At 48.0% G+C, this 13,917-nt stretch overlaps 1 protein-coding gene across 5 annotated transcripts in view; it reads right to left on the minus strand.

Annotated features, from left to right (window-relative positions):
- The window catches only part of RNF212 (ring finger protein 212), a 57,645-nt gene that overhangs the window by 10,560 nt on the left and 33,168 nt on the right, over positions 1 to 13,917 (minus strand). For 4 of the 5 annotated variants that reach the window (XM_033213413.1, XM_033213410.1, XM_033213411.1 and 1 more), the window contains one exon: positions 8,657 to 8,720. In XM_033213413.1, coding sequence (XP_033069304.1) covers positions 8,657 to 8,720 — 64 coding nt within the window. Of the gene's footprint in view, positions 1 to 6,340; positions 7,880 to 8,656; positions 8,721 to 13,917 lie in introns of those variants that run through there. The other variant, XM_033213414.1, reaches the window with a different exon arrangement.

Consider the following 13,917-nt stretch of genomic DNA (forward strand, 5'->3'; position numbering starts at 1 on the left):
TCACCATGTTGTCCAGGCTGGTCTTGAACTCCTGAGCTCAAGCGATCCTCTTGCCTCGATCTCTCAAAGTGATGGGATGACAAGTGTGTGCCACTGCGCCCGGCCTTTGCCCATTTTTCAATCAGGTTGCTTGTTGTTAAGTTTTAGTTCTTTATGTATTCTGGATTGTGATCCCTTATTAGATAACGTATGATTTGCAAATTTTTTTTTTTTTTTTGAGACGGAGTCTCACTCTGTCGCCCAGGCTGGAGTGCAGTGGCCGGATCTCAGCTCACTGCAAGCTCCGCCTCCCGGGTTTACACCATTCTCCTGCTTCAGCCTCCCGAGTAGCTGGGACTACAGGCGCCCGCCACCTCGCCCGGCTAGTTTTTTGTATTTTTTTTTAGTAGAGACGGGGTTTCACCATGTTAGCCAGGATGGTGTCGATCTCCTGACCTTGTGATCCGCCCGCCTCGGCCTCCCAAAGTGCTGGGATTACAGGCGTGAGCCACCGCGCCCGGCCGATTTGCAAATATTTTCTCTGATTTTGCAAGTTGCCTTTTTACTCTATTGACAGTATCTTCTGATGTGGAAAAATTTAAAATTTTCTGAGGTCGACTTGTTTAATTTTTTTGTTGTTGTTGCGTGTGCTTTGGTATCATATCCAGGAAATCACTGCCAAATCCAACATTGGGAAGCTTTTGCTCTATGCTTTCTTCAGAGTTTCATATTTTATAGTTTTAGGTCCTTGATCCATTTTGAATTAGTTTTTGTACATAGTGTTAGGCAGAAGTCCAAATTCATTATTCTGGAGGTGGATATACAGTTTTCCCAACACCATTTCTCGAAAAAACTGTCCTTTCCCCCACTGAATAGCGTCTCTCTCCACTGACTAATGTCTCTCCCCACTGAATAGTCTCTCCCCCTGAATAGTGTCTCTCCCCACTGATTAGTATCTCTCCCCACTGACTAGTTTCTCTCTCCACTGAGTAGCGTCTCTCCCCACTGACTAGTTTCTCTCTTCACTGAATACTGTCCCTCCCCACTAACTAGTGTCTCTCCCTCCCCACTGACTAGTGTCTCTCCTCACTGAACAGCATCTCTTCCCACTGAACAGCGTCTCTTCCCACTGACTAGTGTCTCTCCCCACTGAAAAGCATCTCTCTCCACTCAATAGTCTCTCCCCACTGACTAGTGTCTCTCTCTACCGAGTAGCGTCTCTCTCTACCGAGTAGCGTCTCTCCCCACTGAGTAGCGTCTCTCCCCACTGAGTAGTGTCTCTCTCCACTGAAGAGTGTCTGTCCCCACTGAGTAGTGTCTCTCCCCACTTAGTGTCTCTCCCCACTGAGTAGCATCTCTTTCCACTGAGTAGGGTCTCTTTCCACTGAGTAGGGTCTCTTTCCACTGAGTAGGGTCTCTTTCCACTGAGTAGCATCTCTCCCCACTGAGTAGCGTCTCTCCCCACTGAGTAGCGTCTCTCCCCACTGAGTAGTGTCTCTCTCCACTGACTAGTGTCTCTCCCCGCTTAGTGTCTCTCTCCACTGAATAGTGTCTCTCCCTACTGGAGTGTCTCTCCCCTGAAGAATGTCTCTCCCCACTGAAGAGTGTCTCTCCACTGAAGTGTCTCTCCCCACTGAGTAGCGGCTCTCTCCACTGACTAGTGTCTCTCCCCACTGAAGGGTGTCTCTCCACTGAAGTGTCTCTCCCCACTGAATAGCGTCTCTCCCCACTGAGTAGCGTCTCTCCCCACTGAGTAGCGTCTCTCCCCACTGAGTAGCGTCTCTCCCCACTGAGTAGCGTCTCTCTCCACTGAAGAGTGTCTCTCCCCACTGAATAGCGTCTCTCCCCACTGAGTAGCGTCTCTCCCCACTGAGTAGCATCTCTCCCCACTGAGTAGCGTCTCTCTCCACTGAGTAGCGTCTCTCCCCACTGAGTAGCATCTCTCCCCACTGAGTAGCGTCTCTCCCCACTGAGTAGCGTGTCTCCCCACTGAGTAGCGTGTCTCCCCACTGACTAGTGTCTCTATCCACTGAGTAGCGTCTCTCCCCACTGAGTAGTGTCTCTCCCCACTGAGTAGTGTCTCTATCCACTGAGTAGTGTCTCTCCCCACTGAGTAGTGTCTCTATCCAGAGTAGTGTCTCTCCCCACTGAGTAGTGTCTGTCCCCACTGAATAGTGTCTGTTTCTCCACTGAATGGTGTCTTTTGTTTTCAGGACATGAATCTTATTGGATTAGGGCTCCATGCTTATGACCTAATTTAACTTTACCTCCTAAAGGTTCTAACTCAAAATATAGTGACATTGGGGGTCAGGGCTTCAACATACGAATTTTGGGGGAACTCAAATCAGTCTATAGCAAAATGGTACGATAAAAATATTTATTGTAAACAAAGGCAGTTAAGGAGATACCAATAAACTAAGAATCCTGTCATATATAAAACAAAACCCAGCAAGACAGCAAGCACAAATCCAACCACAAAAATTAATAATTACATTAAATATCAATGGACTAAACAATCAAATCAGAAGGTATAGATTATACAGATCAAAAAACAAGATCTAACCATATGTTGTCTATCAGAGGCACATCATGGATTGAAAGACACAGACAGGCTGAAAACCAAAGGATGGGAAAAGATACACCATATGAACGATAACCAATATAAAAATTGAATGAAGAAAATTCCACCATAAAAAATAATGAAATACCTAGGGCCGGGCGCGATGGCTCGTGCCTGTAATCCCAGCACTTTGGAAGGCTGAGGTGGATGGATGGCTCGAGGCCAGGAGATTGAGACCAGCCTGGTCAACATGGTGAACCCCGTCTCTACTAAAATTACAAAAATTAGCCGGGTGTGGTGGTGCACCCCTGTAATTAATCCCAGCTACTCGGGAGGCTGAAGCACAAGAATTGTTTGAACCCAGGAGGCAGAGGTTGCAGTGAGCTTAGATGGCACCACTGCACTCCAGCCTGGGTCAGAGTAAGACTCTGTCTCAAAAACAAAAACAAAAACAAAAACAACCTACATGTAAGTTTATCAAGAAAGTACAAGGCCTGCAGAGTGAAAATTACTGAGGATTCTTGAGAGAAACTAAGGAAACTCTAATCAATGGAGAGACACAGCACATCTATGGACTAAGACTGTTAAAACTGTGAAGATGGTAGTTCTCCCCACACTGATGTCGAGATTCAATCAAAATCAAAATCCCGGCAGACTTTCTTTGTAGAATTTGACATTATCCTAAAATTTATATGGAAATGAAGAGAACCTGGAATAGGCAAAATTATGTTGACAAATTAAGAAAAAGGTTAGAGGGCTATGCCATCTAATTCCAAAACTTACTGTAAAGTAAAAGTAACCAAGATACTGTGGTATTTGTGAAAGAAGATAAGATACTGATCGACAGGGTCCAGAAGAAAGCCCTCACCGGCCGTTCTGCTATTTATTCTCCAGTGTCTCTGTCTCCTTTGTCCTTCTATTGTCTTGATTGTCTTTGTGTTTAACACACGCTTTACAACGTCATTTAACAATCCCTCTTGATTTTTCAGCTGTGTTTTTTAGAGTTATGTATGCTGTGGCTCCATCTCCTCGCTCTTCCTTTGTGCTTATTATCCTCTATGTTACATCTATTTTTTGTAACTCCAACAATACAACGTTATAATTGTTGCTTCAATTTTATGTTTTGTCAAGTAATGAGAAGATAAAAGAAATTAACAATGCAGCCTCTTATTCTCATCCCATAATCACCATTCCCCATGCTCTTCATTCCTTCTAACAGACTGAAGTTACTGTGTGGTATCAGCCTAAATGCCTTCTAGGGCAGGTCTGTTAGCAATGAATTCTGCTTCTGTTACTCCGTGAATGTATTTAGTCTTCATTTTTAAATGTTAATTTCACTGGATACAGAATTCCTGGTTGACGTTTTATTTATTTATTTATTTATTTATATTTATTTATTTTTGTTGTTGAGACGGAGTCTCGCTCTGTCGCCCAGGCTGGAGTGCAGTGGCCGGATCTCAGCTCACTGCAAGCTCCGCCTCCCGGGTTTACGCCATTCTCTCGCCTCAGCCTCCCGAGTAGCTGGGACTACAGGCGCCCGCCATCTTGCCCGGCTAATTTTTTGTATTTTTTTAGTAGAGACGGGGTTTCACCGTGTTAGCCAGGATGGTCTCGATCTCCTGACCTCGTGATCCGCCCGTCTCGGCCTCCCAAAGTGCTGGGATTACAGGCTTGAGCCACCGCGCCCGGCCCTGGTTGACGTTTTAAAAATGCATTTTGAACATGACCATATCTGGGAGGAGTTTAGCAGAAAATACAAACCTCTGAACAAAATAGAAATCTATGAATCTGGCTGGACGCAGTGGCTCACGCCTGTAATCTTAGCACTTTGGGAGGCCGAGGCAGGTGGATTGCCTAAGCTCAGGAATTTGAGACCATCCTGGGCAACATGGCAAAACTACATCTCTAGTAAAAATACAAAAAAAAAAAAAAATTAGCTGGGTATGGTGGCACACGCCTATAGTCCCAGCTACTTGGGACGCTGAGGCACAAGAATGGCTTGCACCCAGGAGACGGAGGTTGCAGTGAGCTGAGATTGCACCATTGCACACCACCCTAGGCGACAGAGCGAGACTCTGTCTCAAAAAAAAAAAAAAAAGGAATCTATCAATTCATATTGTTATAAATTAGTGAATACATAGATACCTGAATTGGGTAAAAGAAAAAGCTCTTCTTTATAGTAGAATGACAATTAATACGTATAGAAGGAACTGTGGAAATGGAAAAATTGCTATGAGGCAGTCATCAGAGTGGTGGCTGATTGGGGGACGGGGGTGTGAGGCCGGATGAGGAAAAAGGTATCAGTGTCATTTGGACTATCTCTCCACAAGACACTCATCCATATGGGGGACATAATGACTGCAGTGAGAAAGCCTGATAGATGCCTGTGTGGTCAGGCGACCAAGGTGAACACCCTCTTGAAGGAATCAGGCAACCAAGGTGAACATCCTCCTGGAGGAATCAGGCGACCAAAGTGAACATCCTCCTGGAGGGCTCGGGGAAACCAAGATGAACATCCTCCTGGAGGAATCGGGAGACCAAGGTGAACATCCTCCTGGAGGAATCGGGAGACCAAGGTGAACGTCCTCTTGGAGGAATCAATCCGGTGACTAAGGTTAATGTCCCTGTGGCAGAATGGGTCAACTCTGTGCTCTGATGTGTGAAGCAGAGCAGTAGCATTTCTGGGGCATTCCTGCCAATAGAGGATGGTCTGGATTCCTGAGGAAATACCAGACAACCCAGGTTATGGGTCACCCTTCAGAATGTGAGGCCTAATTATTCTTCAAACTATTGAGGACAAGAAACAGAACTATGAGGAAATGTTCCAGTCCAGAGGAGACAGAAGAGATGTTATAGCTGGATGTAGCTCATCTTTCCATGAGATTCTTGACCAGAGGAGAAGAGAAACTCTTGGCAACAGCTGATGGGATGGTAGAGCTGTGTCAGCGTGGACGCCTGGTCTTTGTTAGGACTGTGCTTGTCAGTGTGGACACCTGGCCTGAGTTGCGGGCGGTCTTGTAGGACTGTGTTCTTGGTTTTTAGCAGTGCTAGGCACCACATTGGTAACATGCTCAGTGGTTTAGAGAAATACCAATGATGACAGATAGGGAGCAAATTAACAAAATGTTAACATTTGGGGAAATCTGGGAGGGGAGATATTGGAGTTTTTTGTTTGTTTGTTTTTGTTTTTAATACTGTTCTTACAATTTTTTCTGTGTGCTTGAATTATCTTCAAAATAAATTATTTAAAAAACTCATCTTACAACATACCTCAAGATAAACTTCAAAGAATTTGGAAGAAGGTAAACATTAAAAACTACAAGAATTCTATTCTGTGAAAGATAATGTCAAGAGAACAAAAGGACAAGCCACAAAATGGAAGAAAATATTTTCAAGATACATATTTATCTGATAAAGAAATGTCATCAAAAAAAAGACACACAAAAAAGAACTGTTGGCCGGGCGCGGTGGCTCAAGCCTATAATCCCAGCACTTTGGGAGGCCGAGACGGGCGGATCACGAGGTCAGGAGATCGAGACCATCCTGGCTAACACGGTGAAACCCCGACTCTACTAAAAAATACAAAAAACTAGCCGGGCGAGGTGGCGGGCGCCTGTAGTCCCAGCTACTCGGGAGGCTGAGGCAGGAGAATGGCAGGAGCCCGGGAGACGGAGCTTGCAGTGAGCTGAGATCTGGCCACTGCACTTCAGCCTGGGCGACAGAGCGAGACTCCGTCTCAAAAAAATAAAAAAATAAAAAAATAAAAGAACTGTCATCCAAAATATACACAAGACTCTTAAAACTCAACAATAAGAAAACAATCCAATTAAAAAATGGGCCAAAACCCTAACAGACACTTCAGCAAAGAAGATATGCAGATGAAAAATCAGCATAAGATGCTCCTAGTCATGTTATCAAAAAAACGCAAAATAAAACAGCAAGATACCACTACATACCTATCAGCTGGCTGAAATCCAGAACTCTGACATCATCGAATGTGAGGACGTGGAGCAACAGGAACTCTCATTCGTTGCTGGTGGGAATGCGAAAAGCTGCTGCCACTTTGGAAGGTAGTTTGGCCATTTCTTTCAAAACTAAACACCCTCTCACCATCTGATCCAGTATTCACATTCCTTAGTATTTACCCAAAGGAGCTGAAAACATGTCCACACAGAACTCTGGCACATGGACATCTATAGCAGCTTAACTCCTAATTGCCAAAACCTGGAAGCAACCAAGATGCCCTTCAGCAGGTGAATGATAAACTGTGATACATCCAGATAATGGAATATTATTCAGTGACTAAAGAAAATGAGCTAGCAAACCATGAGAAGAGATGGAGGAACCGTAAGTGTGTGTTGCTAAGTGAAAGGAGTCAATCTGAGAAGCCACATACTGTATAATTCCAACTCTAAGATAGTCTGAAAAAGGGACCATAGAAAGATCAGTGGCTTTCAAGGGTTGGTGGGAGGTGGGGGAGGGATGAACAGGTGGCGCACAGAGGATTTTTAGGGCAGTGGCACTATTCCATATGCCGCTACGATAGTGGATACACGTCACTGTGTATTTGTTCAAACCCATAGAACACACAACGCCTAGAGTGAACCTTGATGTAAACCATGGACTCCGGGTGATAATGGTGTGTTCATGCAGCATCATTAGTTTTAACACATCGGCTGGTCTGGTGGGGGATGTGGATGGGTGAGCTGTGTATGTGTGGAGTCATGGGATATATGGGAAATCTGTACCTTCCTTTCAATTTTTCTGTGAACCTAAAACTGCTCTAAGAAGAAGTTTAAAAAACCATCCAATTAGAAGAAAATGATTTAGGTATCTGAAAAAAACCTCCCCAAGCATGAGACCCTATGAATAGATTTGAGTACAGAAAAATATTAAGTCTCTCAAATTCAAAGATCAAATATAAAATTACAAAGCAAATTGAGTAAAAGGTTAATATCCTGCACACTGAGGGGTCCACATAAACGACAAAGGAATAAAGCAGATAATTCATAGAAAAAACACAGAGGAATAAATTTAAAACACTCAGAATCATTAATAGTCACATAAATGCAAATCAAAATTACTATTTCCTTTCAGACTGGCAAAGAGGAAACACAACAGACACAGTGAGTGTTCTGAGCGTGTCCAGGGTGCCTTCAGCCTGCTGGGACAGAAACAAGGTGGCCCTTCGTACCTCAGCATATACTGGAAGCGTTTAGGGAGCTGGTGTTCCCTGTGCCTTCCAGAACTGAATGCTAGGAGGAGCAGCCAGTGAGGACGGACGTCTATGCAGAAACATGGTGAACCTCTGCAAACGACACACACTCTGGGAACGGGGGGCTTAGACAAGGTCAACCATGGGATGAAACAGAAAGAAGCTGTTAGATGTGGCCCCGTGGAGATGCACGAGACAGTGTGCGGGGAGATGGCCTGTGTGGGCTGAGGCCGATGTGCGCTGAGGGTTGAGGGAGGGATTCACTTTGAAAACGGACCAGCAATTCAAAGCCAATTCCCAGGAAGCAAACCCAGTGACACTATTTTTGTTAAAAACCAAAAGGACATAGAATGCAAAGGAGCCAGTTTTCTCCTGTGACTCGTTACACGGTTATCAGGAGCTTCTCCCTGGGACTCAAAAGCTGCACCATTTTGGTAAATACGTAGCCTCCTACACCGGGTGGAAGGACAACACCCCCTTGGGTAGGTTCTGACAACTTTGATTAAACATGACCTTTCAGGGAATATTTATATATAGTTTGTTTGTTTGTTTTTTGAGACGGAGTCTTGTTCTGTCGCCCAGGCTGGAGTACAGCGGCACAATCTCGGCTCATTGCAAGCTCCGCCTCTCAGGTTCATGCCATTCTCCTGCCTCAGCCCCCTGAGTAGCTGGGACTACAGGTGCCTGCCACCACATCTGGCTAATTTTTCGTATTTTTAGTAGAGACAGCGTTTCACGGAATTAGCCAGGATGGTCTAGATCTCCTGACCTCGTGATCTGCCTGCCTCTGCCTCCCAAAGGGCTGGGATTACAGGCGTGAGCCACTGCGCCCGGCCTCAGGGAATATATTTTAATTGACCTGTCTATCGATTTGAGGCAAGGTTACAGGAAATTTTACTTACCCATGCGTCCATCTTGAGGTGGACTAATCACGGAGATTCTCGCAGGTCCAGCTGCTATCTCCGACTAAGAATGCAACAAGAAAACAATGGATAAAATTCCAATATTGCCACTTACGAGATTTGGACTCCCAGTGGTTGTTAGGAACCCATTTCCCGGAACCCCATCTCCCTCATCTTTATCACCCTCTGACAAGTTCCTGTCTAGCGTGATTCTGTGTCCACCTCCCGACTGCCTGCTGCTGGTAGAAGGGGTGTGGGTGGTATTACCTATTTGCTTCCCTCTGTTCCACCAGGGTCTATAATGGTGAATGGATAAAGGGCTCTACTAGGAATTTTAGGTGAAAAAAAACAAAGTCTGCAGCTGATGTTAGAGAATGTGAAATCCTGAGTAAATCATTCTTGGGTGCATAATTTTGTCACCTTGAAGTCCAGATGCTGACGGACAGGGTGGAGCTAACACTGCTCGGAGCTGTGCGTGCTGGGCTCTGCTCTGTGCCCACCCTTCACCCTACCCAGCAACCACGAGGCCGCTGCTGCCACCCTCCCTCCTCAACCCACAGGAACCTGTGAACCCAGAGCTGCCAGCCCAGGTTCTGAGACTGGTGAGGGAGGCTGCTCCGCTCTGAGCCCCTCCTGCTTCTTAGTGCAACCTGCGGCATGGCAAAGTGCTATTTCTAGTCGCTGCCCCTTCCTGGGCTCGCTCCTCTGGCTCTCTACTCACTGCTGGCATCTCCTGTTCCCAGGCTCCTTGTCTCACCCCCGCTGGTCCTCAGGTTCTGCCGTCATCAACTGTGCCCCACCAAGACCTCTGCTGCCCACCTTCCTGGCTTGTGCCCCTGCCACAGCCATCCCACAGATCCTTTAATCCACAGGCCCTTCCAGTACTCTATGGAAGCCCCTCTGTCCTCGTGGCCTCTCGAGCAGCACAGGAGCGCCCTGCTCCGGGGACACTCTCTGCCACACCCGTGGCCCTATTCTGCCAGTCCTCTGCTCCTGCTTGCTGGCAAGACTGTAACCTTGGAAGGATGGAAGCCCCCGCTTGGCATGGCCCTCGGAGCTGCCTGCAGGCCAGCGGTCTCATGGAGCTATCCACTGGGCGCATTCCCCATCCACCCAAAGCTCATGACCTCACTCCCACCCCCAACAAGGCAGAATCTTGTGAAACCGGGAGCTTTTGTCTCTGTACCTTCAGCCTCTGCCTGCCATCCTGTGAACACCAGACGTATTCCTGCCTCATCAGGACAGGCTCCAGGTACTTCCTCTCACCTGCCTGGAGTGCTGCTATGCCATCATTTCTGGATCCTTGTCATCCGCTAGGATGTCTTCAGTATCAAGTTCATCCTAAGAATCCCCTTGACATCACCGCCCCTTTGAACTACGTTCCATTTGCTGCTCCGTTTAGAGAAAATCTCCACAGAGATTCGAGTGCTCGTGTCTTTCCCCGTCCTGGTGCTGTCTGATAGCTGTGAGTTACAGAAGAGAGTGGTGCAAATCTTTCTTGTCCATGGGCCGTGGCAGACTTGGCTGGGCAAGACACTGGTTCCTGCCATGTGGGAGGGGCTGTGTACCCATTGGTGTGTTCACATCTGCATTCCTGGCTGCCTACACACATATTTGCTCTTTGGATTCTCCTTTAAACCAGTTTTCACATTTAACTGGTGGTGTATAAGGCCATCCTTGCACTGCGATAAATACCAGAAATTGTGTAATTCATAAAGAAAAGAGGTTTAACTGGCTCATGGTTCTGAGGGCTATACAGGAAGTAGGGCAGCAGCCGCTTCTGGGGAGGCCTCGGGAGGCTACAATCAGGACGGGAGGCCAAAGGGGAGCAGGCGCATTGCAGGGCAAGCGGGCAAGAAACTGGGGGACAGTGCCACGTGCTTTTAACCAGCCAGATCTCATGAGAATTCGCCCACCACGGCAAAGACAGTACCAGCCATCAGGGATCTGCCCCCATGACCCAAACATCTGCTACCAGGCCCCACCTCCAGCACTGAGGATTATAATTCAACATGAGATGCCGGCAGGGACAAATACCTAAACTATATCAGCTGGTTTCCCTCATTAACTCAAAACTTTTTTTTTTTTGAGACAGGGTTTCACTCTGTCGTCCAGACTGGAGTGCACTGGGGCTGTAGTCACAGCTCACTGCAGCCTCAGCCTCCTAGTGGTGATCCTCCCACCTCAGCTTCTCAGTAGCTGGGACTACAGGTGTGCACCACCATGCCCAGCTAATTTTTTTGTAGAGATGGACTCTTGTCATGTTACCTAGGCTGGTCTCAAACTCTTGGGCTCAAGGGATCTGCCTGACTCAGTTCCCAAAGTGTTAGGATTACAGGCGTGAGCTACTGTGACTGGCCAATTCGTAAGTTGAAGGAAGTATGTGAATGGCATTCATTTTTTATTTGTGAGTCATTATTTTACCTTTTCAAAAAGATACGTTAACCCTGGTTAATTTTACATAATAGAAAATCCCGTGCTCATTTAAGGTGAACAGACTTATCTTAGAAATTATCCAGCCAAGCCCCACACCGTAGTCAACACTTCCATCTCCGTGTGAAAGCAGACTCTCCCTCGCCTTCTCAGGTACCTTGTCCAGGAGGGTGGGGGCCTTAGGCTCTGCTTCTCCTCCTCCCCAGTGCCAGCAGCCTGAGGTCACCAGGCCTGGAGCGGCAAGGGTGGCGGAGGAAGGAAAAGAACCAAGGCCCTCTGGGCAGGCCCAGCTGCGTCCCAGGCGCTCTCATGGGATGGCACTGGCTTTGCTTCTCCAGGTCCACCTAATGACAGACACTTGCACTGTGGCCCTCCCTCTGACGAGCCTTTGGGGCAGGAACCCCAGCAAGAGCACCCCCGATAACGCTCTTTCCTATGCAGCCCTGAAGTGTGTGGGAGGTTCACCTCAAGAGGCCTGCACACTGCTCTCCGCAGGCCAGAGAAGACCTCAGTCTGCACAGGCAACAGGTGGTGTCCCCAGAACCTCTGCTCGGGCTGAGGGTTACCAGGAGCACCTCTCACTCTACGCAATCATGTGGGGCAGGGAGGATGCGAGCTCTTTCCAAAGGAACTGCTACACACATCCACTCCAGGGTGACAAGGCATTTCAGGAGGTAAAAAACTGGTTTTAGACACTTTCCTTGAAATTTGCATTCTGGTGTGGCACAGGGGTTGGCAAACTGGCCCGCAGCCTGTTTTTGTTAATGAAGTTTTATTAGAACACAGTCATGGTCATGCCATTAGCTTCCGTACTTTCTGTGGTTGCTTTTGCAATTCCATGACAGAGTTGAGTAGCTGTGATAGATTGTCTGGTCTGCAAAGTCCAGATGTTTTACTATCTGGCCCTTTACAGAATATGTGTGCCGGTCGGGCGCGGTGGCTCATGCCTGTAATCCCAGCACTTTGGGAGGCTGAGGTGGGCGGATCACAAAGTCAGGAGTTTGAGACCAGCCTGACCGATATGGTGAAACCCTGTATCTACTAAAAATACAAAACTTAGCTGGGCATGGTGGTGTGCACCTGTAGTCCCAGCTACTCAGGAGGCTGAGGCAGGATAATTACTTAAACCCGGGAGGCGGAGGTTGTAGTGAGCCGAGATCTCACCACTGCACTCCAGCCTGGGCAATAGAGTGAGACTCTGTCTCAAAAACAAACAAACAAACAAACAAAAAACACAAAAACCCGCCCCCCCCCCAAAAAAAAAAAAAAGAAAATGTGTGCCCATGTCTGGTCTTTGCCCCTCACTTAGGAACTTTGATTCATTACATTCTGGTTCCTCAGCAATAATTTCCAACAGTAGCACCCAGTGAAATGTCAATCAATTTAGCCTGCCAGTCTTTTCTTTCTTTTAGAGATAGGGTCTCACTATGTTGCCCAGGTTGGTCTTAAACTCCTGGGCTCAAGTGATCCACCTGTCTTGGCCTCCCAAAGTGCTGAGCTTACAGGCGTGAGCCCGACATGCCTGCTGCCTGCCAGTCTTGAGTATTCTCTATTCTCGTCAATTACTCAGATCCTAAGGAAAGGTAGAAAGCTGACCTGACAGTACCAAGTTCTTCCTCCTTAAGCTGTGGGGACTTGGAGGCTGTGAGTTCATCCAGGTAACAAGGTCCTAGTGCACCAAAGGACAGCTGGAAGCAGGTGTCCAGCCTTGGGGGAGCCAAGGCAGGTGGTAGGGACCTACAGGGACCCGGGGGAGGGTTCCCTAAGAGCTTCCAGCAGGGCCTGAGGGGGCAGGTGGGGTGCTCGGTGTGGGCCAGCTGCCTCGGGACACGGGCACCCACGAGGCAGTGTGTCCCTCTGGAAGCAGGCTCCAGTGTTGCCAGTGGGTATGGGTGTGGCCATGAGGATGGAGGAGGTGAGCTGGGCAGGGAGAGGACGCGTGTGCCTGACCCAACTGCCAAGGAACTGGCGTTTCTCTTTCCCCGAAGCTGTGGTGGCTCTTCATTCCCCACGGAATCCAGTTCTGCCTTCTCATCCTGACTCCAGGTTCCTCCATCATCTGGCTCTGGGTGGGATGACTCATGTCACAGGGCTGCCAGGACGACAGAGTTCGTATCTATAAAGGCTCGGAACAGTGCTTGCCAATGAGCCACACTGTGTCGCACAACACGAAGCAACACATAAATCCAACAAGCCAATCACTGGCACCATGGAACACGGGCATTCGCCGCTGCCAGAGCCCACTCGGTTTGCTGCCTTTGCTCCTTGGCGCCCCACATGCTTCTTAAGTCCTGATCCCTCCCATGGGGTGCAGTTCACTCTGTACTGAGTCCTTCCCAAACTGCCTCCTCTCTCCTGTTTCCGAGCCACCTGGTGTGTGGCCGCTGTGCACCTGGCGCTGAGCTCGGCCGACCCAGGCAGACGACGGGAGAGCGGGGCCTGGAGTCACCCTGAGTTCCGGGAAGGTTTCCTCTGGTCTTGCTTCTCTCCAGCTTGAAGTTGGTGCTTCCTGTTTCCCAGAATCCTTAGCTTTTCTGATCCATTTCTTTTCCTGGGCTGACAAAGTTTACTGTTGTCTTCTTTGGCACTGTTTGGCACTTCATGAGACAGCAACTGAAGGCAGGTAAAGCACAGGGCCACCAGCTTTGCTGCCATTTCTCTTTGACACCAACAGGGACCAAGAGGGACCAGCACGGGACCAACATGGGACCAGCAGAGGATCAACGCAGGATCAACCCAGAACCAACATGGGACCAACACAGGGTCAACACAAGACCAACATGGGACCAACACAATGTCAACATAGGACCTACATAGGACCAACACAG

Source organism: Trachypithecus francoisi, unplaced genomic scaffold (assembly GCF_009764315.1).
Source record: "Trachypithecus francoisi isolate TF-2019V2 unplaced genomic scaffold, Tfra_2.0 Lachesis_group1, whole genome shotgun sequence".
In the NCBI taxonomy this organism is placed as follows: Eukaryota; Metazoa; Chordata; class Mammalia; order Primates; family Cercopithecidae; genus Trachypithecus; species Trachypithecus francoisi.